General features: G+C 38.7%; 1 protein-coding gene and 1 long non-coding RNA gene across 2 annotated transcripts in view; both read right to left on the bottom strand.

The window, feature by feature from the left end:
- ZFAT (zinc finger and AT-hook domain containing) overlaps positions 1 to 22728 on the bottom strand; it is a 75216-nt gene extending 52488 nt beyond the window's left edge. The window contains exons 1-3 of the mRNA XM_079301890.1: positions 22516 to 22728; positions 12458 to 12628; positions 6576 to 6836 (exon numbers count right to left, since the gene is read on the bottom strand). Coding sequence (XP_079158016.1) covers positions 6576 to 6836; positions 12458 to 12628; positions 22516 to 22534 — 451 coding nt within the window. The 5' untranslated portion in view covers positions 22535 to 22728. The remainder of the gene's footprint in view (positions 1 to 6575; positions 6837 to 12457; positions 12629 to 22515) is intronic.
- The window catches only part of LOC306800098, a 237262-nt gene that overhangs the window by 177332 nt on the left and 34232 nt on the right, over positions 1 to 25698 (bottom strand). The gene's annotated exons all lie outside the window — the stretch shown is intronic.

Raw genomic sequence — 25698 nt, 5'->3', positions numbered from 1 at the left:
AACCATTAGAAAGATTCTAACCATTAATCAGTTTAATGAGGAAGTAAAGTGGGTGAAGACAAATAACAAAACCATTTAATACCTTTTCATGTTAATATGCAACTCTATTAACTTTTGAGTATTGGAATTCGACTAAAAAGAGAAGAAACACAGATTTGAGTTTGTGATCCATGTTAGTGAATAGCTACCATCATAGTAATATGCCAACAAGTGTTTCACATTGTTTTTTTTCCTGATGTGCCTCTGTCAGGCAGATCAGTTTGGCAGTTCTTTCAGTCCAACCAAGGGTTAAAGTGAAGAGATGCATAATAATAAATATTGCTGATGGTCTCCCTGCTTTCAAAACAGACAACAAGTACTATTTTAAAAGATTTAAAAACAACAGAAAGAATTGAAATATAAAAATATTTCTTTGTTAAATGGTGCTGTTTCATATGCATAGAATATTTGTACATGAAGGCTAAGCACTAAAAATTATGGCCATACAAAAAAAAATTAATACAAAACCTAAAGCTGGTAAGGACTTCAAATAAAAAACTGAATCTCAACTGCCTGTATGACTCAAATATCTCAACTTTCTCAATATGAGCTCAGAAGACTCAGTCCCTAACAGGAGGGCTACACTCAGTATGAGCAAAGGTGGGAGGAAGCTACAGAGTGCTGTGCAATCTCAGATAACACAAAAAAAGCACACACATAGATTGGAGAGAAACAGCAGTGAGAAATCTCCACTGATTTCCTGATCATACATCTGCTACCAGTGCTGAGGATCTGTAAGAACATTATCACCCTCATGTGATGCCTGATCAAAAGAAAAATCATCTCTCTACAGTGATCTAGTTCTGATACTTAAATATTACATTTTAATTTAGTATTTTGATGCCTGATGATGGCAGTAGCTCCATTCTACCCATGTTCTGAGAGGAAGAAACATCTTCCAGAAACCATTTGGTGATAAGGAGCTGAGGTGCACACATTGTCAAAAGTTTTTGCTACAAAGAGAACTATTCATGGTCTGTGTGTAACCTGAGACTTAAAAATCCTTCAAAACAAAACTCCCTATCACATCACCAAATGAACAAACCTTAACACTCAATAACAGCTGCTTTGTTCCTGAACTCCCTCTACACCAAAAAAGCCCAAAGAAGTGGAAGGAGTGCTTTAGGAAAGGATTAAAAGGAAGACAAAGTATGTTTTAAGTTTTAATTAAAAAGAGCTTCAACTTCAACCACAGGGCTCAAACAGCCTTTCTACAGTATGTGGCCATCTCATCAGTATTTAGCTGCCTTCCTGGAAAAAATACCTTCACAGTTAGAATCATGGATTAGAGTGTCAAATAAATGCTTTGCCCATCTCAACTAGGAGAGTTTTGCTATATAATAACTATCATGGGTTATAAAGGAACATCTTTGGATGATTTTAAGTCTATTTGTGAGAAAATGGAGTATATGCCACTTGAATAGCTAAGCTGAGTTTCTCAGGCAGTAAGAGCCTTGTCTTGCTCCTGAACAGGTTTGTTTAGACAATCTCACTCTGCACCTCCCTTGCTAAGCAGTCAGCTCAGCACTGTCAGCTGGAGCCTGGGTCCAACAGATGGACAAAGTGACCTCCCCAGCAGCAAGAAGCACAGTGCTGAGCTGCTTCTAACACAACTAAGAAATGGCCATGTCTGTTATCAGCAAAGCTCCTGCCAGCTCTGAATTAATCAGGGCTTCCAGAGCCCCATGGAACTGCATCGTTCATCAGTCCCTTGGTTCTGCTGCAGGCATTAATTGGAGGAACTGCTCTCAACATTTGTAATGCACAGCATTTTGCAGGCATAGCTACACAGCCTTAATTGGCATGTTTTTAATCTGCTCTTCATTCAAATCAATGTTTTTTAACCACTCAAAAGTGGTATTTCATTGCAGCAGGAGAGCAGCTTGGAAAAAAGGAAGTGAACTTTTAAAAAAAAGGAAGTGGCCATTTAAAATTAATATAGCCAATTGTTTCTCCTGCAGAGAATGACATCTTACTTGCAGGAAGAATTCATTTAAATTAGAATCCAGCTGATGGCAAAACCATTTTAAACTAAGGCCAAATGTGACATCTTTAAGATATATTTAGGCTCCCACTTCAGCAGGATTGAATAGTTCACTCCAGAGGAGGAATTGTAATCTGTCTTCCACTCAAATGCCATTTCCTGGCCATTAAATGTCCTCTCTCGTACCTTGTCAGCCAGATCCAAATCATCATCCAGAATTGTTAACTTTGTTTAACCAAAAAAAACATAGGTGTACACACAGTTTGGCTTACAAACAGCAATTTGCTTAGGCAAATAAGCCCTCTATGAAAAAATACATTTTCTAAGCATGTGTATAGGGAAGCTGGAAATACAGTGGACATTTTTTAACCCTGTGCTATAATGGCTTTCTGTGGCCATGCTTTGGTAGCAAGGGGGGGCTACAATTTGGCTTCTCTAATTGGAGATTTGGGTTTATTCCTCATTATCCTGCTCTGATTTTATTAGTAATAAATTAATTTCCCCAGGTTGTGGGTTTTTTTCCTATAGTGGTAACTGGAGAGTGATCTCTACCCACAAAAATTTTGTTATATTTTCTCTTTCCAGTCCAGCTGAGGAGCTGCTTTCTGGGCACCCTGGAGTCCAGGCAGGGTCAACTATCCAGATTTTTTAAAAAGTCAATTTTTTTTTTTTCTGTTTAAGTGAACAGGCCCACAAGGTGAAGGCAATCATTATGCTTTAAAGGATCAAATTAGATGCACAGAAGATGTCAGTAACCAGTAACTCTGGTGACTCTGGAAAGAGCAGGAGAACTATCAATGAGTCACTGACCTCAGAGATCAATGCAGATCACTAACTACAGAAGCAAGGACAGCAGAGGCCACTGCATTACCAGTTATTCCTCTGAACAATACATATGCAGTTTCAATGAAGTTTCAACTCTAGTTTCAACAAGAGTTTTCTAGTGATTTATTTATTTTAAATGTCCATTATGTTGGGGATTTCAACACTTTTCTTGTTGACCTATAAAAAACAGCAAAACATTAATATTTAACCTCCCACTCAAAACATGTATTCAGTTTCTCTGAATAGAGAACAGCACACAGAATAACTGTATAATATTATTTATAGATAGATAGATAGATAGATAGATATAGATAGAGATATATAGATATATATTAGAAATACAGATATACATTTTCAATATTTTCATGCTTAGCATATTTTAGCAATAGCCAAAACATTATTTTGGTCAAAATTATAAAACATTGCATCTTATGAACTACCGTGAAGAAAGTTAATTCCATTGCAGCCAGACATAGTGCAAAGTGAAAACATCTCATTATTAATCAGATGTCCACAGGGTAATAAGCTTTGCAATAAATTAAAAACATAAGAAAATTATATAATACTAAAACTATAGAAAAAATCTCAGAAGCATTAAAAGAACAGGTAAAAGTAATTTCAAGTTGGAAAACACCTGGATAAAAGAAAAAAAAACCCAACCTTTATTTACTAGGTAAAATGTCAAAGACTAAGTGAGAAGAACCTCCAGCCAAAGCTCCTTGTGAATTTTAGCCATCTATTTTGAACTGTCTCTGACATGTAGAAGCAGATACTATATTTCTGGAAGATTCAAAGACCTTCAATAAAATCTTACATCCAGCTCTAAGAATATCAGCAACAGTGGATTCAAGAAAAAAAAAAAAATTATTGATAAAATGATGGGTTCTAAATTGACTCTTAAGAGTACAAGAAAGATCTGTCTGTATTTCTAAATACTTCACTGAAAACATTATAGTAAGCAGGAGTCAGAAAAACCAACCATAATCTAGAGGATCAATGGACTGGGGCCAACCGAGTGAGGTTCAATAAGGCAAAGTGCCAGGTCCTGCCCTTGGGACACAACTGCTCCATGCTGTGCTCCAGGCTGGTGGCAGAGGAGCTGGAAAACTGCCTGGCAGAAAAGGACCTGGAGCTGTGGCTCAACAGTGGCTGAACATATGCCAGCAAGTGCCCAGGTGGGCAAGAAGGCAAATGTTATACCTTGACTTTTATCAAAATTAATGTGGCCAGCAGACCAGGGCAGGGACTGTCCCCCTGTACCCAGCACTGGTGAGGTCACACCTCAAATCCTGTGCTGAGTTTACAAGAAGGACATGGAGGGGCTGGAGCAGGTCCAGAGAAGGGCACAGAGCTGGGGAAGGAGCACAAGATGAGGAGCAGTGAGGGAGATGGGGGTGTTCAGCCTGGAGAAAAGGGGGCTCAGGGGGGAATCTTACCACTCTCTACAACTGCCTGAAATGAGGCTGTAGCCAGGTGAGGATCAGCTCTTATACCTCTTCTCCAAGGTAACAAGTGAGAGGATGAGAGGAAATAGCTTCCAGTTGTGCCAGAGGAGGTTTAGACTGGACATTCAGAAAATCTCTTAATTGGAAAGGTGATCAACCTTCAGAACAGGCTGTGCAAGGAAGTGGTAGACTCAGCATCCCTGGAAGCATGCACAAGGTCTGTGGATGTGACACTTGGGGACAAGGCTTGGTGGTGAATATGGTCATGCTGAGTTAACAGCTGGACTCGATGACCTTGGATGTCCTTTCCAAACTTAGTGATTCTGTGATTATGCAAAAGGTTATGGGGAATATTATAGAGACTATTACAGAGAACCCTAGGCAGAGAACATACTGTTCTTGTCTGCTCCACAGAGCTTTGAGCTACTGATTGTATTCACACTTTCTGAGAGGAAAATAATAATGCACTTATGACTTTCATCTTCATATTCAGAAACTACAAAGTTGTCTCAAAGCAGTTCATATGGTAAAGCCAGAAGTGAAAAGTTTTCCTGTGATGAGACAGTAATCAGGACAGTAATCAGGAGACAGTTCAAAACTGAATTTCCCAAATGTTTTCCAAGGAATAATTATGTCTTAAGGATAAAACCAGCCCCAAATACTCTCACAGTTTGCAGTCAAGATAGAAAGCTTCCAAAAATTGGAACCTCTTGTTTTGGTGACCCCAAGTCATTTGCTGCTTGACTGTTTGACTTTGCTTGACTGTTCTGAATTTATCACCGTTTAAAAAAAAAAAAAAAAAAAAAAATGTTCCATCTGCCCAAAACTGAGGCTATTTTCTTTATGAAGAAGGAAAAGGATGAGCAATTTAGTTTGGAAAATTTGCCAGTGTGTTTTGTAGACTAATGAAAATAAGATTTAGGAGCTATAATGAGCCAACAGGTCAAGAAAAGGTAATTTGAATTTAAACTTTGACCTGAGAGTTTATTTTAAAAGGACATTAGAAAAGGTGGCATTTCTAAAATAATGCAAATAATAACACTGGACTTAGCACACACAAACAGCAGAGGGCATGGACACTTGAGATGTCAGAGGTGAGACAGCTGGAGTAACTGACATTCTGTGTAGTTGAAAAATTGTAGCACTGATGACAGTAAAATAACCAGATACTTTAGCAAAGCAAGAGCTTCTCTGCTCTGACAATATATTCTAAGCTTATTTTAATTAAGCTTTGCCACAGAAGTTAAACTCTACATTCCAATGAAAGTAAAATAGTCATACTAGTTGTATATAATCATGACAGACTGGCAAGAGTAACAGAAAACTGGGGGAAAAAAAAAATATCAATGGAATATTTTGTCTACAAGCAAAATACACAATATCATACTGAGAAACTGTAGCAAAAGCAAAAACTAAATTTTACCATCAACACAAAACTCACATAAAGTTAAGGTAATTGGGACTAAGACATTACTTTGTATGTATGTGACATTCACCTTAGGGAAAAGTTAAACAGGCAGAGATAGATAGATTAGAGAAATAGAATAGAGGAGATGATTACTGTACATCCCTTCAACTACTCTATTCTGAACAAATATTCACTGTTGTTTTATTGAATTGACTGGGGTGCAATGTCCCAGGACAATGAGGGTTTAAGAAACCATTTGGACAGTGCCCTTAGCAACTTTAACTGCTGGTCAGCCCTGAATTGGTCAGGCAGCTGAGTAAGATGGTCATTGTAGGTTCCTTACAACTGAAAATTACTCCATTCTCCTCTGATCTATACTAAACATTTGAGAGGTTGAATATATGCAAATCAATCTTAAAGCTAAATTGAAACACTAGATTCCCCTATGCCAAAGACTATCATTCACATAAAACTTTGTTTTGAGTTTGACATTATTTTTTATACAGTAAAAGAAGCCATCCAGAATAACAAACTCTATCAAAAGAAGAGAATTCAGGTTTCCCAAGTCAAAGAATAGAAACACCTGTACAGAACCAATCTTCCTCACCTACATGTGATACTCACCTGCATGGCATATACCACTTCTCACTGGAAAAGTACAATCCACTTCATGAGAAACAGAACAGTTGCTAATGCAAAACAACTATTTCAGGGAATTGTATGACAATCATTACTGTAATAAACATTTGATCACTTTGCAAGAAGTTCAAATAACTTGTCTAAGTTCAGCACTGGGGATTCCAAGCCAGCTCCCATGGTGGGAACACCTTGTCCCACAAACTACTTCAGGTATTTTTGCTGGATATTTTCTTACCTCCATCTCCTTCTTCTTCTCCTTCATTGAGGACAATAATGCAGATGTGTTTGGTCAGCTGTCGTGTGTTGGAGAATTTCCGATTGCATTTCCTGCATTCCAGGCTCCCTGCTGAGCCTTCAGATGGCTCTGGGCCTTCTTCTGTCCCAGCTGGAGCCTCTTTGCTGGGAACAGGGTTATTTTCTGCCACATCTTCATCCACACAAAACTTCTTGGTGGACCCTTTTGGTCTGCCCCTTTTCCTCTTCGCTATGAGGAGCTCTAGAAAAGAAAATTAAAGTGTAATTAAAATCCATGGCTAATTAGCTAATATCCCTCTGACCTTTGAAAAATAGGCGCCTTAAATGAAGTTTGAGTGGCGTTATCCCAAAAACTTTAAAAAAAGGTTAGCATCACACAAACTTAGCTCAAGCAGTGGTATTTGCTGGCATTTCTGGTAGCTGCACAGTAATAACATTTGTGTTATTGAGATCAGCAGATGTCAAAGTGCCACAGTTTTACTTAATTACACTGCAAGCACTCTTCTAGACTACACTGTAACTCTATCAGCACATGTATTCTACAAATTACTCTACTGTGATTCAACACTACAAGAAGCCTTTTAATTTAAACAATTTTCAAATAAATTATCCAGGTATTGAGATGGAATCAGAGAAAAACAATGGATGTTTAAGAAACAAAATCTCATTGTCTTTTTAATATAGTGAACATTTACTCCCTAATATTTTCTGTGGTTCTTGATTATCAGCAATTTCTAGCCAAAAGCTGGCGTAAAAAAATGTTGGTAACAAATAAATTCCAGAAGTCATGCAATAAAGTTTCCTTAATTAAAATCAGAAGTCATCCACAATTTCTAATAAATACAATTTAATTTTACATTTTCCTATTTCTGTAGAGGAAATATTGATAAAATCCATGATTTGCAGTGCACAGAAATTCATGACAACATAAATTATATTTCTTGCTTAAGATTTCTCTCACCACTGCTGTAGAATTACAGACATTGATAAACTGAGATTGACAATGTAGAAGTCTGAAAAACCATGAAAAGAGACAATATTAAAAGAAACCCAAACCACAAAAATTTTTCAAGCACAGGTGCTGAAAGACCTCATTGAATTGATTGATTTAGAGGATATGGAAAAATAAATGACTTAAGGAATCTGAAAGGAATATGATGCAGAAGAACAGGAGAAGGTAGCATCACATTATTCATAACCTTTTCAGCATTTCTCTAAAACATACAGGCAAACAAAACCCCACATTCAGAACCACAGTTTTGAGTTAACCATGTAATTACTATTAAAGGAAAAAGAAAGCATTCTCTCTTCTCACAGGAGTGACTGAATACCTGTCTGTCTAAATAAATGTAATGAAACTCCTATAAAAACTCACTATGAATAGAAAAAAAAAAATACAATTGTTTCCCATAACTTTTTTCAACCCTGAAAGTTCAGTGTCCTGAACTTTCACACTACTGTAGCAAAAGAAATTTGGTCAACTATCAGCCAAAAAGAAAAGGGTGGTTTCAGTGCTCTCAAAACTTCTCTTTGCTACCATTCATGCTATTTTGATACCCACTCATCACAGCAATAAGTATTTGAGTTGAAGAAATTAACAAACAATTAAAAAAAACCCCAACAATTATCTTTACATCAACCCATCAAAAGGCCACATTTTTCAAACTCTCCAGCATGAGGAATACAGATGTGGATACAGACTACTACAAAATAGTTAAATCCAAGGATTGGAAGACTGAATGCAACCACCATATTCTCTGTGTATGATATTCTTTTCATTCCTTTACAATGCAATCATCAAATTACCCAACAAAAATAAATTAGGAAAAATCAGGTCAAAGAGATGCTTCTTCCTGACTGTTTTAGTGCAGATTTAATGAAAAACAGAACAGCACTTTCACATTAAGACAGAAATAGAAACAAAATCTTGCATGCAAGTGGAAATAGGAAAATTGCTCCTTTAGATAGATGGTGATAGAACCTCTGTTATGGCTTAAAATATTGCACTGTGACTACTAATGGTGTGGCAAATAAAGAAAATTTTAGAAATGTTTGCAAATGTGTCTACAAGTAGGAGAATTTACAGCAGCTCTCAACCATTTAAAAGGCTTGGTGGCAAGAGGTAGGCAGCAAACACAGAACAGGAGGGCTCATGTGAGCAACTGACACATCATCAGAACTTCCAAGGCTTATCACAGTCATTTCTTTTCATTGGTCCTTGGTTTCTTTTTTCCAGGACAGAACTTATCTCAAGCTACTTTGAGCTAACAATGCCAGAATTAAAATTTTAATGATGCACATAACCAAAAATTCCAGCTGTCCCCCTACCCAGCTTGCCCCCAGTGAGCTCTTCACACTGCAGGATCCAAATTCCAGTTCAAACCACCTAAGATCAACAGCACAGAGTAATTTAATAGCAGAATATTGGCATTCATCTACCAGAACATAACCAAGTTAATCAAATATTGCTTGTTAGAAAAAAGAATCTATTTAACTGCTAAAAATAAAGAAGTATAATAAATAAATAAATAATAAAACCCCCCTATCACTTATTTCAATGATGATAACTCATAAATAGAAGTTCTAAACTGGTCATTAAAAAGATTTTGAATTAAGATCCTGTTCCCTCAAGAACACCTTAGTTGTTTCTGGGGATTTTGCACTCATTACAGACTGACTGAAACCACTCTTTATGCTGACTGCTGTTGGATGAGCAATGGCAATATCCAGGGAAGACATTCTGTGCTGTGCTCTATAATTATGTACTCAAAGACATAAAAAAGACACTTCAAAAAGAGAGTAATGAAACAAACCATGTGTCTATTTTTATACTGTTCCTTCATAGGAATTGTTCACATAAGTTTCTCCTAATCAATCTATTTAATACAAAAGTTTGTCAGAAGCCACAGAATGCTTGTGCAAATGTCACTTAAACCTCCTGACCATATGTTAACAGGTTGAGGCATTGTGCAACATGAACCTTCCTCAAATGTCAGTATAAAAAGCTTACATTCCATCAGTTACAACAGCACATGGCCATATTCAGAATCTTCTGTGCAGTGTCACACAAATGTGTGCATGTAAATCTCATCCCAGCCTTACTCTGTTACTGCTCTGTTTTTGTACCACTCCTGTCCCTCAAGTGGGAATGCAGGCTCAGGCTGCATCCTTGTGCTCAGCCAAGGATGAGGCTGATGTACACACTGTGGTTTTAAGTGACCTTAATGAGCTGCACTCCTTGGAGGAGATTATGACACTCAGACTGTAACTTTCGTCAAGGTTTCATAACCAACAGAGACACGCATCCCATAATCCAGATACAGCCCAAAATAAGCAACAATCCATCAGGTAATAACACTATGAATAGATGAAGCCAGGGCCATTGATACTGTGCCACAATTCCTCACCAATCTGAGTAGGCAGAAGCAAAAGAAGGCTAAAAAAGGACTGTGAAGAAAATGGAGATCATTGTGAAGAATTATAAAAAGCCTTAGGCTAAACTGGAGTATGAATGACTACAGTTACTAGGTAAAAACCTGTCATTTCCCAAAACAAAGATGTCACATTCCAGTGCTGGACAAAATGGACAATCTGTGCATAGATGCATAACATCAGCATCTCACTGGTACTCTTGGTTCCATTTGATAAAAAGAATTTAACAACATCGTGCCAAAACATTTAGGAAAAATAAACTCTAAATAAATCATGGCTTAATGATGGGAAAGTGGCATGACTAAACAAAATTCAGCAGAGAGCACTGCAAATAAAGTAACAGTAGAGTAATAAACACATATTACATGCCTAGCACTTTACTTGTCCCAGTACTTACAAAATCATTAATTTATTACTCGGGCAGAACAAAGAGCTCCTTCAGCAACTCAGCATTCACCCTACTGTACCAATTGTGGGGTAGCTACAGTATTTACTAACACTTGGAAGAGAATTTACACTTTCCAAGGACAAAAAGATTTTCATCTATTAGTCACCAAGTACTAAAAGTTGTAATTTTACAACTGTCATTCACCAATTACTTCTTCTCTCAGTGACAATAATGAGTTACTACAAAGACTGGTTCACTGACAAATAATTGCATGCTATAAGCTTTCTAAGTTTTATCTGCTGCAGATTCCATAGCAGGAGGGAATAACTGATGCTCTGAAAGAAGAACTCTTTCCAAATGCTATGTTCAACTTTAGAATACCATATTTTTCTTTAAACAGAACACAGAAAATAATTCAATGGGACTTCAGAACCCTCTTTTCCAATCAATCTGTCTGATGGGAAAGTAGAAATACTAAAGAATGCCTAGAACATTATTAGAAAACTGTGGAAAAGTAATTTACCTTGGCATTCTTACTGACAGCAGATGGCAAAGAGTTGGGCTACAAAACCTGAAAAAGGTGGCACCATATGAGCACATCAGATGAATAAAAGTATTCACTAAGAATAATGAGAAAGGTAAATTATTAATATATAGCTTAAGAGTGTCATATTTTACATAAGACTTGCAGAGTTGTTTTCTAAAAAGTCAATTATGTCTAATTTCTGCTGCTTCGGATCACAATGGCAATTACAAACTATCCTCATAAATGCACAAGCACACATACAATACAGAAAGTGCAGATACTCCTGACAAAAATGTCAAGAGAAGTTTGCAGAAGAGCCTTTTTACTAAAATGAGTATGTTACAAGGTACCAGTCTCACTGGTCAGAAACATATGTAGTGAAAGGATAACAGGAAACAAAGATGTGAGAAAGGAAAATGCATTCTGCATGCCCGAGGAATTAACTCCGTGCTGTGAAAATAAAATTAGAATGACATTTTGAAAACTGATTTGAAATGTATTCATCATCTCCTAACACACTGGTAATTTTGGGCATTGTGTGAAATAATATTCTGGTGAGATTTTTCCTCAGCAGCAACCTTGAGACAGCAGCTCTAGTGAAATACTACATGACCATTATTAGAAATATCTTCTTACATTGATGAAATGAATTTAACCAGTAAATTGCTGGTTGTAAATAAGTGAAGAAACATCACATACGTATGTTAACACCAAAAAATTCTTAAATCAATGATCCATAGGCACATAATTTTTAAAATAATGAAACTATAATGATTTTTAAATCCTAGTATTTGTGTTAAATAAGAGATTTACAAACAATATAAATCTATTACTCAGTAAGGGCATAGAAACAGATAAGAAGACTGGATTATTTTGAACCCATTGCTAATATTCCAAAGTATGGCAATTATAATCAGTTAAAAATGGAATGGAATGAATGTAAGTTCTTCCACTGCACAGTAAAATTTTTATGAGCAATTAATTCAACCTCTGATTGATTTATTTACCAGCATCACTATCAAAACACAGTTACAAATTAGTTATAAATTATTTTTAGTTCATAAGTTATAAACAGTTATAAATTATTAATTGTGCCACTTCCTTTATGGAATAGAACTACTAACATTACCTGAATCACAACAAACAAGCTGGACAACTCAAAAATGACACCTAACCCTCAAGACACATTCTCACCCATGGTGTCCTTTTCACTGCTCCTAGACAATCTCCCCACTGCTATTACAGAGCTCAAATTAAAGCTGTAGGAAAACTTTGCTAAACCTGACATTGAAAATTAATGAACCAATGTCATCACTCCCTAAGACACACTCAGTTTATCTGTATCTGTCATGTGATCTACTCCATGCTGAATGAAATTTGGGGTGGCAGTTGTACAGTGATTATAAAAACAAACTCTGGAAACCATTCTATACACAATGCAGAGCAATCACACCACAGGTTTTATTAAAAAATATGTGACAATGAAAATGAGATTCCTCTTAATTTATGAATGTACCTTCTCCATCTTTGGTTGTGTTTGTGGGTGCTGTTAGAGGCTGGAGAGGAATGATGATTTCATCCACACTGGTCCCTTCTTCTGTGTGTTTCTCTGAGACATGGGACAACAGCTCCGACTTATTTGGTGAAAATAAGTTACAAAGCTTACACATGAAGATGGAATTGACCCCTGAAAAAACAAGTTTTAAAACAAGGAATTAGTGTTTTCAAATGTGAGTTATTTATGTTACCATGAGTTACTGGGATTTTGGTTCAGTCAACATAGTAACTGTAATTTACTTAAGACACATAAAAGGCAGCAACGAGGTGAAATGCTGAATGTTGTATCACTAAATTAACACATTCATAACACATCTCCAAATGAATTAACTGAAGAAATGGGTAAAATCCTGGCTAGATCCCCATAGGGCAAAATACATCTGGCTGAAATCTTAGAAATGTTTTAACACAACACAAAAGGAAGAACAGCAAATTAAGACCTTTTTCCCCTTCCAGCCTCAAACATCATTGTAATTTTATATATATATATACAAACACACAATAAAATTATATGTAAGATCATTATCAAGTTCCATGAAAAGTTCCTGTTGATTTAAGAAAAACAAACAAAAAACAAACCCCAAAACAAACTAAAAACCTTCAAAGCTGCAGAAGCAAATGAAGAATGTCATTGAAACTTCCCCTGGTCAATTCTCTAAACAGAAATTTGACAACTTTTTTGGCAAAGCTTTATGTTTCTTTTTAATTCACAGGTACTTTAAGTGTGATGTGAAATCAAAGCCTCAAGAAAGTAAAGAACAATAAAGAAGGATTAATATAATCCCAGATTTTAAAAAAAAACCTCAAAACTTTTGGCCACAGAAATTCAGAGAACTTTGTTTTCTAACACTGCAGTCTTTTGCTTTAATGGTTGATTTTTGAAGAATACCTACTCCCTTCAGGGTCTAATGAAACCAAAAAACAACCAGGAACCAATTTTAACAGCACACTCATTCTCCACCTACATGTATTAAAGTTCTGGCCAAGACTGGTTTCAATTGCTACTCTTCCTCCACCTCCCTATCAAAAACTAGGGACATAAACCCACTGAAACCAAACTGGAACAAGCAGCTTCTCTTCTGCAAGCAGCTTGTACTTCTGAGGTAAAAGTCACACCAGAGATCACTGGGTAAGTACAGAAATAAAGTGATAGTTTGTGAACTTTGGGATGAATCTGGGGGTAAGAGAACAGGGAAGCTGTATTTTGGGAGCTATTTTTAAAACAAACCTAAGCACTCCCCTACTGAACTACTATTATTCCACTTCCTTCACGACACATTACTTATACAGCTCACTCCATCCAAAAAAAAAAAAAAAATCTTTATTTAAGGCGTCCTGAAAGTTAAAAACTGTCTCTCTTTCAGAGGTATTTGCACTTGAAATGTAACAAAAGCAGAGCTCAAAACTAACAAGCAGGCTATGCCTTCATCTCTTTCAAAACATCTATGACAAAACAACTCCAATACAGCTCCTGTTGTTCAAAATATCCTCTTATTACACACAAGCAGCCACCCAAGTGTATGGTACAATCAACGTGTTCTTGGAGCTCAGCTGGGTTCCTTCTCAGGCATTCTGCTGTCTTGAGCACACAGATATTTCTGATTTGATTGCAGTATGTTGAAAAGTTCTTTTGAACTAGTTCTGCTCTAGTTAGCATTATTCTCTTTTTTTTAAGGGCATGAAGCCTGTTATTGATCCAGCAGACAACAACCCTTCTTTTTAAATATAAATGCAAAATAAAACCTATGAACATTTACCTAAACATTTAACCAACTGAAACTCCACGATTTAGCTGACATTGCTGGTTTGAGGTTTCATTTGTCACTGTTTCTGCTTCCTGACCTGCTGGCTGTTTTCCCCAGAAGTTCAGGCTCAGTGTTGTGTCTCTTGCCTCCTCCCTCAATAGCTGCAATCAGTTCTCACACACCACTTTATCTCTCACTGCTCCCTCCCAGTGAGGACTTGGGGAGGGGCAAAAAAACAGCAAGAATGCCCAGAAGTCTCTGTGGGTGTTTAAAGTCTTTGACTACCAAGGCCCCCCAAATCCAGATGTGAACAGCCCAGCTGGCAGAGCTCAGGGAGTGCCAGAGAAGGTGCAGGAAGCACCAGGAGAACACACACAGAAGATGCACAAGCTTTACTCAGAGGTGAGATGGAAACCAAACAGAGTAAAGAAATTATTTTGGGAAGAATGACTGGAAAAGGAGGTCAGAGAGCAGAGGATAAACTCTGCTGATCACCAGACTAAAGAAGTATGGAATAAGCAAACAATAATTGATTAGGCAGTTGCTAATTAGGCAGTGCAGCAATAAAGCAATGAATTATGGTCAATTAGGTGTAAAAATCAAATAAGGAGTAAGTTAATTAACTATGCATGGAATCAATGACTAATTAGTGAATAATTAATTATGTAGGAAATCAACTGAGCAATTAATTAGGCAGCAATTAAATATGCAGAGAAAGAAAGGAACAGTAATCAAGTATGCAGGTACACAAACATCAGGAAATACAGCCAAAACCAATCTGGGACACTCTGTTCACTAAACATGCTTTGTGACAATTCATTATCTTCACTTTGCCCCTATAAACTATGCTAAATATACACTGAGATAAATAATACCAATAATTTTCTCCTTAATTGACTATGTGTAAAATCGAATTATAATCAAGTAAAGTATTTTTTTCTAATTCTTCCAAAACCCTCAGTATATTGCTTAATTAGTAGGAGTTTTTTTTCTTCACACTAAGCATATCTACAGCAAAGGGAGTTTAACAAATTGATTACTAAAAACCAAGAGCAATCTGCAGATTCCCTGATTCCCAATCTCCTTCACAAAGCATAAAGCAGTACCTGTCCTGTTTTGCTTTAAAGCTGGAGTGGGGAGGAGGGAAGGGGCAAGAAAGAAGCACTTATCTTGGAAAGATCACTGAAATTAACAGTGTGTAAGGGAATCAAGGAATATATCACTGTCATATGTACTTTTAACCATTGTATGACAAAACCTAGTACAGAATCAATTTTAACTAACCATAAACTTTTATTTTGCCTAAAAGGCAGGCTCAGCATTGGGTATTGTTCTATTTTTAATAAGTATTTTTACAAGACACAAATCTGTATTTATATACCCTAAATCATTCTAATGAATCCAAAACTTTTCACTTTTCCTTTCAAAGAAACAAGGGTTAACTACTATAAATGCCTTTGAAGTTCTGTAGCTGTTAAAAGTAATTAGAACACCACAATTAAATACAAAAGTAAAAAGTCGCTGGGTATGTGTTGGCCTGCAGAAAAAGTTGATGGAATCAATAATTATACATCTGGTCCTAAAATATGCAGCAATGAAGTTTAGAATATAAATAATTACTTTTTTCCTTCTAAACTTATTACAGAGCTGAAACAAACTTTGTTGCCTCATCAACATCAAATTCTTAACAGGAACTTTCTGCAATTAAAAATCTTATTCCTCAGATTAGAACTTGGTCTTGTTGGGCTTTTTGGCTTTTTTTCCTTCTTTCTGCTGCTTCTGTAAAGATATCAAGTACAGCAAAAAGTGGGCACAACTATTCCAATCAAAAATTATTTGTTTTGTAAAAGAACTTTTCACACACAAATGTTGAGCATGTAAGATATTGAAGTGTCTAAGAACAACAACCAAGACTTTTTCTGTTTTGGTAGAAGCAATGAAATATGAGGTAGCACTTAATATGAAAGCAGCATGTAAAAAGCCAATAACTTTTGTTTAACACAAGTAACATTATTTCTTAGTAATAAAGTTTCAACTGAACATAAAAGAATGGGCAATTACAGAAAGAGAAATTATGATATCCTGTACTACTCTCAAATACTTTAAAAATACTTTACTTATCAGATCTTACTACTCCTATGAGCATGTTAGAGGCTTTTCATCTTCTAAGCCATCTCAGACATCCAAAATTTTCACAAACATGTTACACTGTATCTCTGATTTTTAGTGCTTCACCTCCAGGACACTTGTTTGCTGGTTTCCTGATTTTTTGTATGCTTTTCTTTTGCTGCTGTTGTTGCTTTACTTAAAATCTACTTTCTATGGACCACATAAAATATTAATCATTATTTTTATAAAGATGTTGGTATAAACTAATTTTATTTCTCTTAGTTTCTTAAAGGAAAAAAATCAATACTACTATCTGGCTATTTTCTCTATTTTGAGTCATCAAGAAATTAATATCCAGTTTTACAGCACATCTCAAAATCAAAAGCATTATCCTTGGTAAGTGTTAAAGGAAAAAAAAAAAAAAGGTATATAAACTCTACAAAACAAACCATTAGAACAGCATCACCAAAAGAATCCTGTGCTCAAAACTAACAAATTAACTGTACTAGAGGCAGCAGGTGAAGAATCAAAAGCTGTTTCAGGGCTTCCTTCATCTAAATTTAGGCAATTCCAAACACTAAGCAACAGTTCCTTAATTCACCAGCACAACATGACTGCTGAGACAAAACCAGCCATGCAGAAAACATTCACTCAAAGAAAAGGTGCCCCTGACCATGACTGTTCTCACTCTTACCTGCTAACTAGAATCAGGGCAATTTATTATCATTAGTTAAGTGCCAAAAACTTTATTTTAACATTAAGGAATACTGCTTCAGCAATGTCAGTACAGGATGCATTCCTGCAAACACTAAAAGATGATGCCAAAATCAATACCACTTAATATGGTTTTATGGAACACCCAGTCATATATATTCCCATTTTTTCCTAGTCAGGGTGGAATTGAAGTTTACTCAATGGCCTACATCTGTAGAGGCTCTCAGACATTCCATACAAGACTACATATATGAAGTTTGTGAATGTTTATGATTAAGAAATAATCTATTTTAAAGTCTCTACCTTTCCTGTGAGGCCCTGGCCCAGGCTGCCCAGGGAAGCTGTGGATGCCCCATCCCTGGAAGTGTTAAATCAGGCTGGATGGAGCCCTGAGCAGTCTGGGATAGTGGAAGGTGTGTGGTGGAACTGAGTGATGTTTAAAGTCCTTTCTAACCCAAAGCATTCTGTGATTCTATCATCTACACAATACAAATATACTAGGACTGAAAAACAAAGCACACTAGTTAAGGTGCCTGGGGTATGGATTTAACACCGTGCCATTGTGAGCAGAACTAAGCTGGCAGCTCTGTTTATAACTAAGAGAAAATTATAAGCTGACAAATAAAAACAGAGAAGCATCATGCTTTGCCTAAGCAAAAGTTTAAGAAAGTATGAAAATGGTTTTAAATTGAGACTGAAGGGTGTGTAACAAGTGCAAAAGACCACAAAGATGAAGGTGATTCACCTTGCAGCAGGAAAAATCAGAGAGTACTTTCAAAGGAAAGACAACATAGAAATTAGTATTTTTTTACAGGAAAGAACAAAATAATTTCTTAGGTTTTTTTTTTTAGTTGTTTTTTAAAAAAATAATCTAACTACTACTACAGTAATGCAAGAAGCCTAACAAAATTACAAAGTTGGAATGCCAGGCTGTAAACAAGGATTACTGACATTCATGTACTCAAACAAGCTTCTGATACCCATTGTTGTGATGCCAGTGGGTTACTACCACTACCAAAATACTGAGGACAAAGTAGGATGTATTATTTTTAAAAAATAAGGCCTTTTAGAAGCAGCTTAGAGTCAAATCTGATTAACAGGCTATTTTAACAAGTAACAAAATCCCTGAGGAATTTAAATACAGTGCAGAGAAAAGTACAGTGTAAGGACTACACACCAGCAACAACCTGAGCACAGGGTACCAATGACTGTGGCACACTGGAGAGGATGAACGAGGTCACAAAGACAGAAACAATACTTTATAGGCTTTAATTAGCCATATGCAGAGTGGTTACATGTCAGGTCAGGACAGGATGCCAAGATTAAAAGTTTAGACACTATTAATGACTCTCACCCAGCCAGCAGACAGGGAAACCCTATGAGGAGAAACAGTTCTTGAGTAAGAAGTAAAACACAGGAGCCTTTTCAAAGTGACATTATTTGAGAGTTACTCTGTAGCCATGATTAAAGTAGTACTCAAAAGCCCTCTTAACAGAGGGATAAAGAGACAAATGTTTGTGTTTTATTTCAACAATGCAAACTATATAAAGATAAAAAGCATTTTTAACAAAACAAACCACAAGAAGAACTAAAAAAGATCCAAGACAAGTTAAATCCTTGAAAGCAGCATGAAGGCTATTTAAAAGCATCATATTTGATGCTAATCATCAAAGAAGATTTTAGAAATGGGAAGGAAAAATCTAGCACAGCTAAATAGCATTGTATAGAAGAAAATATCTTCATAGAAGTTTTGTAAAATGAGGAAAGCAAAAATTTTGTCAAATTTAATGTAAAAACAGAGTAAGGCAGGTAATTAAGGGTAATTTTATCAACTTAAAAAATAAAAGCAGAATGCAGAAACATTTTAAAAACATCTCAAAAGTAACAGGCCTGCTCAAGACCCTGAGCAATGAAAAGTAATCTGTTTAGGAAAAAGACTCTTCAAAGAAGGTGAGCCCATAGCAAAATAAGTTTTTCAATTTGCTGTCATTTTATAATGGCTTGGAGAGGTTTTCAGAGAAAAATCTCTCAATTACAGCAAACACTTTAAAGACAGTCTCAAAACAAGGTTAGAAACTGCACTCCTCAGAAACAAAACCTTAGAGGTAAAACAGACAGACCAATAAAAGAGACAGATCTATAATACAAAGGCCTTTTAAACAAGAGAAAATATCCATCCTGGGCTTACATCTTTGCATATTGTTCCTCTACTAAAATAATAATAATCATAATTGTTATAAAGAACTATGTAGCTGTTGGGTTTCACTATTATGTATTGCTTTTGCAAATTATTATTAATCACTACAATTTTGATATAGTACCGTTTGTAATCACTTTTAACTGCTTTAATACAGTATAATTTGTCAGCTTTTGTGGTCAATGTGCTAGCCCTGTGTAGCATATAAGTGTGATAAATATATATTACAGTTTAAGCTTTCACAAAATATTAAAATAGAGACTCCGTGTTGTGCATTATAATGTTAACCTTTGCAGAAATAGATAATGTCTTTATTTTTGTAACTGACAATGGTAGAAAAACTCAGACAATTTTGTGAAATGGCTAATGTTGATTTAATGTACTTGTGGATTATCTTACCTATATGATAAGATAACATTGAAAAGAATGAGGTAAATAAACATTGAAAGAAAGAATACAAGGAGGAATTAACCACTTTAGCTATCAAGAACTGTCAAACCACAGGAGGCCTTGTGAAGAAATAAAATATATAAATTCCATCTGCAGTATGACAGACTATCAAGAGACCAGTCCAGGGTCAAACCAAGGAAAAGAATTCCCAGAATATGTAAACTTAAAGGAGTGTTTCAATATGCATAATCTTCATGAATATGTATTTTACCAATGTAATAAAAAAGTATGTAAGAGAATTGTTTTAAGTTATCTGGCCTGCCTCTGGCAGCTGCCAAGCACTCAGTGCTCCATTCAAACAGCATCATTCCCATGGGTGGGCTCCCAGAGGTGGGCACAGCACTGCAGGGGGTCACAGGGCAGAGCAGAGGGGCAGAATCCCTCCACCTGCCCTGGATGAAGCCCAGGACACTTTTGGTTTCTGGGCTACCAGAGCACATTGCTGGGTCATGTCCAGCTTCACCCCAAATCCTCATCAGGGCTGCTCCAGCCCATTCCCTGCCCAGTCTGTGTTTGTGCTTGGGATTGCCCCAGCCCAGGAACAGGATCTGCAATTTGGCCTTGCTGAGCTCCCCAGGCTCCCCCCAGGCCCAGCTCTGGCACTCTCACCTAAACCAAACACATTGCATTTACCCAGCCTGATACTGTATTTGTGGAAAGAAACTTGCATTTTAAACTACTGGAGTTGAACTGATGATGGCAAATAAAAGCAGATGTATATTTCAGTTTTACACACACCATCTTCCCAAATGTTTCTGGAAAAAAGTTCTTTAAAAGAAGACAACTGTCTGTATGTTGGCTAAAATACATAAAATACATGATTTGGATATAACATGGGTTTAACAGTCTATTCAAATAACTAGGAAATTATTTGCAGTTTAGACCAATCACTTTACCAAACATAGAAACAAGATAGCTTTTCCATAATTAAGGAAAAAAAAACATAGTAGATATGCTTGCTTATAGCAAGTCATTTTTATTTTCATGTTCTAAGATCTCCCTCGTGTGGCTAAACACAACACTGCTTAAGGTTCCACTGAAATACACGAATGCACAATATCAAAATGTGCAAGGTGCACTACCAGACACCAAAACCCCTCAGAACCCCTCACAGTAGAAGCATAAATTATGTGATCAGTCATCGACTTCAGGATGCACTGTATGAAACACTCTGAACCTGATTTTTCAAAGCAGCCATAATGCAAATGCATCTGAGGCCAGACACACCTCAGCAGCAGCAAAAACACTGAAAACTCATGACAGGTTCAACCACACTCAGAACTTTTTAATAAGACAAATGTGCTTGAATAAAAATTATTTTATTAGCAGCTCTAGCAGTAAGAGAATTATTTCTCAGTGAAAGTTGGATCCCAGAATATAAAGCAGTCCTGGAATGTTTTAACAATAGTCCATAAGTAACACAGCACCTGTTAGCTATTCTGCTGCTCAGTTATTCTCCTGATAATGCAATTGTCCTTGGCATAAAATCCTGTTTCACAGAATATGTGGGGCTGGAAGGGACCTCTGGAGATCATCTAGTCCAACCCTCCTGCCAAAGCTGGATCACCTAGAGTAGGTGACACAGGAATGCATCCAGGTGGGTTTCGAACATCTCCAGAAAAGGAGACTCCACTGGGCAGCCAGTGCAACATAAAGAGGTTCTTCTTCATGCTGCAGTTGAACTTTCTGGGTTTTAGAGTAGGGTTATTACCTCTAAGTGGTGGTTTGAGTTGTAAACTATTCATCAATACTTCTAAGGGCAGATATTCTAGTAAGTCAGCTTGGGGAATGGCAACCAGACGCCAAATTTCAGTGTATAGGGTAATCACCAGGCACTAAATTATTGCAACATCACTCCACAAACTTGTACTGCAACAGCACATAGGGATTGTGAAAGACAGAAGGCACACACACAGCACTGCTGAGGCTGCCACCTCTGTGTAACTTTATTCACTGCTTGAAAGAAAGCCAGGCCAATACAAGGCCTGAGATGACAGTGCAGTGGAAACATCCTTAACACATCTTAAACATCTGCTTCTGCAGCAGAACTGCGCGGACCCTGAGCTGCTAACACTATTAGAGCGGCTGCCAGAGGAGCTCCGAGTGTTCCAAACCCAGGTGAGCAATCAGAGGATGGAAAGGGGTTGGAACAGACCTCAAGGACCATCCAGTCCCAACCCCTCTGTCACCGCCGGGACACCTCCCAGCGGACCCGGCTGCCCAAGCCTTTATCCCACCTTCATCCCACCTTTATCCCGGCTTTGAACACTGCCAGCCTTGGGGCAGACACAACTTTCCCTGCCAACCTGTTCCAGTGTCTCATCACCTTCACAGTAAAGATTTTCTTCCTAAATCCAGACTAAAGTTCTCCTCTTTCAGTTTGTACCCATTACTCCCTGTCCTATCACTACATTAATGACGCAGAGTCCCCCTCTGGCTTCCCTGCAGCCCCCTTCCCATCCTGGGAGGTTGCTGTGGGGTCTCCACGCTTCCATTCCACACCAGCAGCAGCTGCTGGGCCCGGCCGCGGGAGGGGCAGCCGGGACACCGCAGGACTCCCCGGCTGGGGCTGCCCGAGCCCTCCGGAGCCGCCCCGGTCCCGGAGCCGCCCCGGTCCCGGAGCCGCCCCGGTCCCGGAGCCGTGGGGCCGCGGGCAGCGCGGGGCGATGGACGCTGCGCCGGCCGCCACCGTGGGAACTACTTGTCGTGCGGAAGGAGCGTCACAGACCCGCCGGAACTACTTCCCCCGCCCCGCGCGGGATCCGTGCGCGCTCCCCCGCCCGCCCGCCCGTCCCCGCTCACCTGCAGCCGCCGGCTCCATCGCCGCGGGGGCTCAGCGGCACAGCGCGCCGGGGGCCGAGCGCGGCCCGCTGGGAAAACAGAGTGAGGGAAAAGGAAAAAAAAAAAAAAATCAACAGCGAAAATCGGGTCCCCGTGCGGCGCCTTATGGCGAATCTGCCGCGGCCGACACGGCAGTGGCGGCTCGGCTGGGCTCGGCGGGGCGGGGCGGCGCCTGCGCACTGGCGGCCGCGCGGGGCCGCGTCCCCTGAGGCGCCGCCCGCGGGCTGAGGGAGCGGCGGGAGGGGATCGGGGATGTGGGGACAGCGAGACGGGAGATACCCCCAGGGCAGGTGTGACACCCAGGGCAGCCGTGACACCCAGCACAGCCGCGACACCCAGGGCAGCTGTGACACTCAGGGCAGCCGCGACACCCAGGGCAGCCGTGACACCCAGCACAGCCGCGACACCCAGCGCAGCCGCGACACCCCGCCGTCACCTCCCTGTGCTCTCGGAGCACCCGCCGCCCGTCCCACCACCCGGGAGGCCGGGGCTGCACAGCTCAGGCTGACACAGCCTCGGGATGCCAAAAGCTTTTTAGTTCACCATCTGTGGGTAAAATGTGTTTTAATGAGCCTGGTGCTTCAGCACATACGAGATAGTCATAGAATGAATTGAGTGGAAGAACCTATAGACTATCTCGTTCCAACCCCTTTGCTGTTGGCAGGGAGACTCCCACTAAACCAGGTTTTTCCGAGCCCCATCCCGCCTGGCCTTGAGCACTTCCAGGAATGGGACATCTTGAGTGTATTCGACTCAAGAATCTGCAGAGCCTTACCACCCTCACAGTAAAGGATTTCTTCCTGATTTAAGCCTACCCTCTAAGGTGGGAGCTGAGATCATGGGGATCCAGGAAATCTGTTCCTTGTTCTCCACAGGTAACTCCAGCAGGACTGTCTAAACAAATTTATGTCAGAGACCCAGGTAGAAGGCAGAAAGGAAATACCAGGCCTTTCCAGAGGCTGTGGTCACTTCTTTGCAAAATTTCTTTGCAAAATTTTTTTGTCACCTTTGACCAGATGGAAATAACAGAACAATATTATAGCAGAGTCATCACTGAGTGTTCTGACCTCATGAGAAGCATTGGGAACCTTTCTTTAGCCTGCTGCCTTGACCTGCCCTCTTTACCTTCCAGACTCCTTGTGCCCGTTTCTGCCCCCTCTTCCCACCCAATGCACATATCTTCTGCAGAACGTTTCAAACTTCTAGGAGCAATAAAGATGAAAGCACACTTGTGCTCCAGCACACGCTGCCCATGAAAGGAAGGGACTGTGCTCTTTTTTGGACATGAATAATACTCATCCTCACCTTGGCATTGAAAGAACATTCTCTGTTCCTTGAGTCACTGAGCCTCACTACAGCGAGTGGATGGATTGTCCTGCCAAGAAAAGCATTTGTCTTCACATAGAACTGCTGGTTGAGCATCTATGCATTGTTCTCTCACAGATTCCTTACTGACAAAACTCAATGTCCACACCACCAATACTTTCCCTGTCCCTCCAGCACATCCTTTTGTCTGACCTCTTTTGTTGTTCTCCAGGTCGCAGTCCCAGTTTTCATTCACAGGAATATCTTTCCTGTTTTTTCTCAAGTGCTTTTTCCACATGCTTTCTGCTCTTTCTCTCTCATCCTTGACATCTCTCTAGCCACTTGCAGATAAGATCCTGCACACACAAGTATCTAGCATATACTGCTGACTTCTGCTTTTGCCAGTTAAATGGTTTTAATTCACAAATAGGAAAAGCACTTCACTGAAGATGTGTATTCCCAAGTGTGAAATGAGAGTGCAGCTTGCCTGGCTGTTCCAGAAGAGCAGCCCCACAGAATTAAGGTGGTAAAATCAATCAAAAGTTAGAATTAGCACTTCTTTGTACAGTTTTCATTTCTATTTGCATAAGCTATTTCTGGGAATCTTTTACATGCCACAGTCATACGCTGCATTTGTTCAGAATCTCTGACTCATTCAGCGTTGCTGACGTACCTGACCTAGATATGAATGAGGGCTACACAGCACAGGGGCTCATCTGTAACACCAGACTCTGCCTCGTTTGTTGCAGAAGCTGGAAAATGTTGAGAAGTAAACATGAGGCTTTATGAAGGGAAACTAGGAACAGATTTTTCTCTCAAAGCTCATTTATGATACAAAACCAGCATTCATTAATTGCATCTTCCTTCTCTTCTGTTTCCTCACTGTGGCATTTGCAATGTGCTTTATGTATTTCTGTAGCTGAAAATTTTAGCATCTGTGCTTAAATGTGGTAATTACTTTTAAATCCCCTTATCCTAGATGTCTTACATGTAAGATATCCAGTAAGGGATACTTTACCCTAAACTTCTGTGCATCACTATGAGCATTTCAGAAAGTAAAGTCATTTCTGTTGAAATAGCAAATCAATAAATGTCCCATAAGCACCCAAAACAAAACGAGGCAAAGCTCTGTAGAGGGAAGATACAATAATTGGCTAAATGAGGCAGTTGTCTGGTGAGAGAAATCAGTAAATTATGTGACTGTGAGCTAAGGATCTGCAACAAAAAATATCAACAGGATAAAAGCCAACAACCAAATGTATGCCAACAACCTTGATTTAGATGCTTAATGACCTTCCAGTGCTTGAATTTCCAACCTGATTTTTATTGTAATACCAATATTTTAAGACAGAAATCCTTTAGCATTTTATGAAGTAGAGTGCAAAAAGCATTCTAACAAGAGAACAGAACTCATAGGTATAAAAGATAAATATTGTAAGAAACAGTGTAAATTAAAAATCTTCAACTTTGTGTGCACTTGCTGTAGAATGTAAAAAGCCCAAAACATCTGTTTTTTTATTAATTATGCAATACACATATACTCTACTGCATTTGAGTTTCCTGTACTTGCTTGCAAACAATTCCCTGGACAACCTGTTCCAATGCCTGACAACCCTTTCTGTGAATATCCAATAATATATAACCTAAACTTTCCCTGGTGCAACTTGAGGCCTTTACCTTCTGTCACTTGTTATTTGGGAGAAGAGGCCAACTCCCCTCTGGATACACCCTCCTTTCAGGTAGCTGTGGAGAGCAATAAAGTGTCCCCAAGCCTTCTTTTCTCCAGGCTGAACACCCCCAGCACCTGGCCTTATTGAATCTCATACAAGTGCTCTGGGT

The sequence above is a fragment of the Erithacus rubecula genome, assembly GCF_903797595.1.
Source record: "Erithacus rubecula genome assembly, chromosome: 3".
NCBI classification, from domain to species: Eukaryota; Metazoa; Chordata; class Aves; order Passeriformes; family Muscicapidae; genus Erithacus; species Erithacus rubecula.
This window is presented reverse-complemented; position numbering and strand designations above follow the sequence as displayed.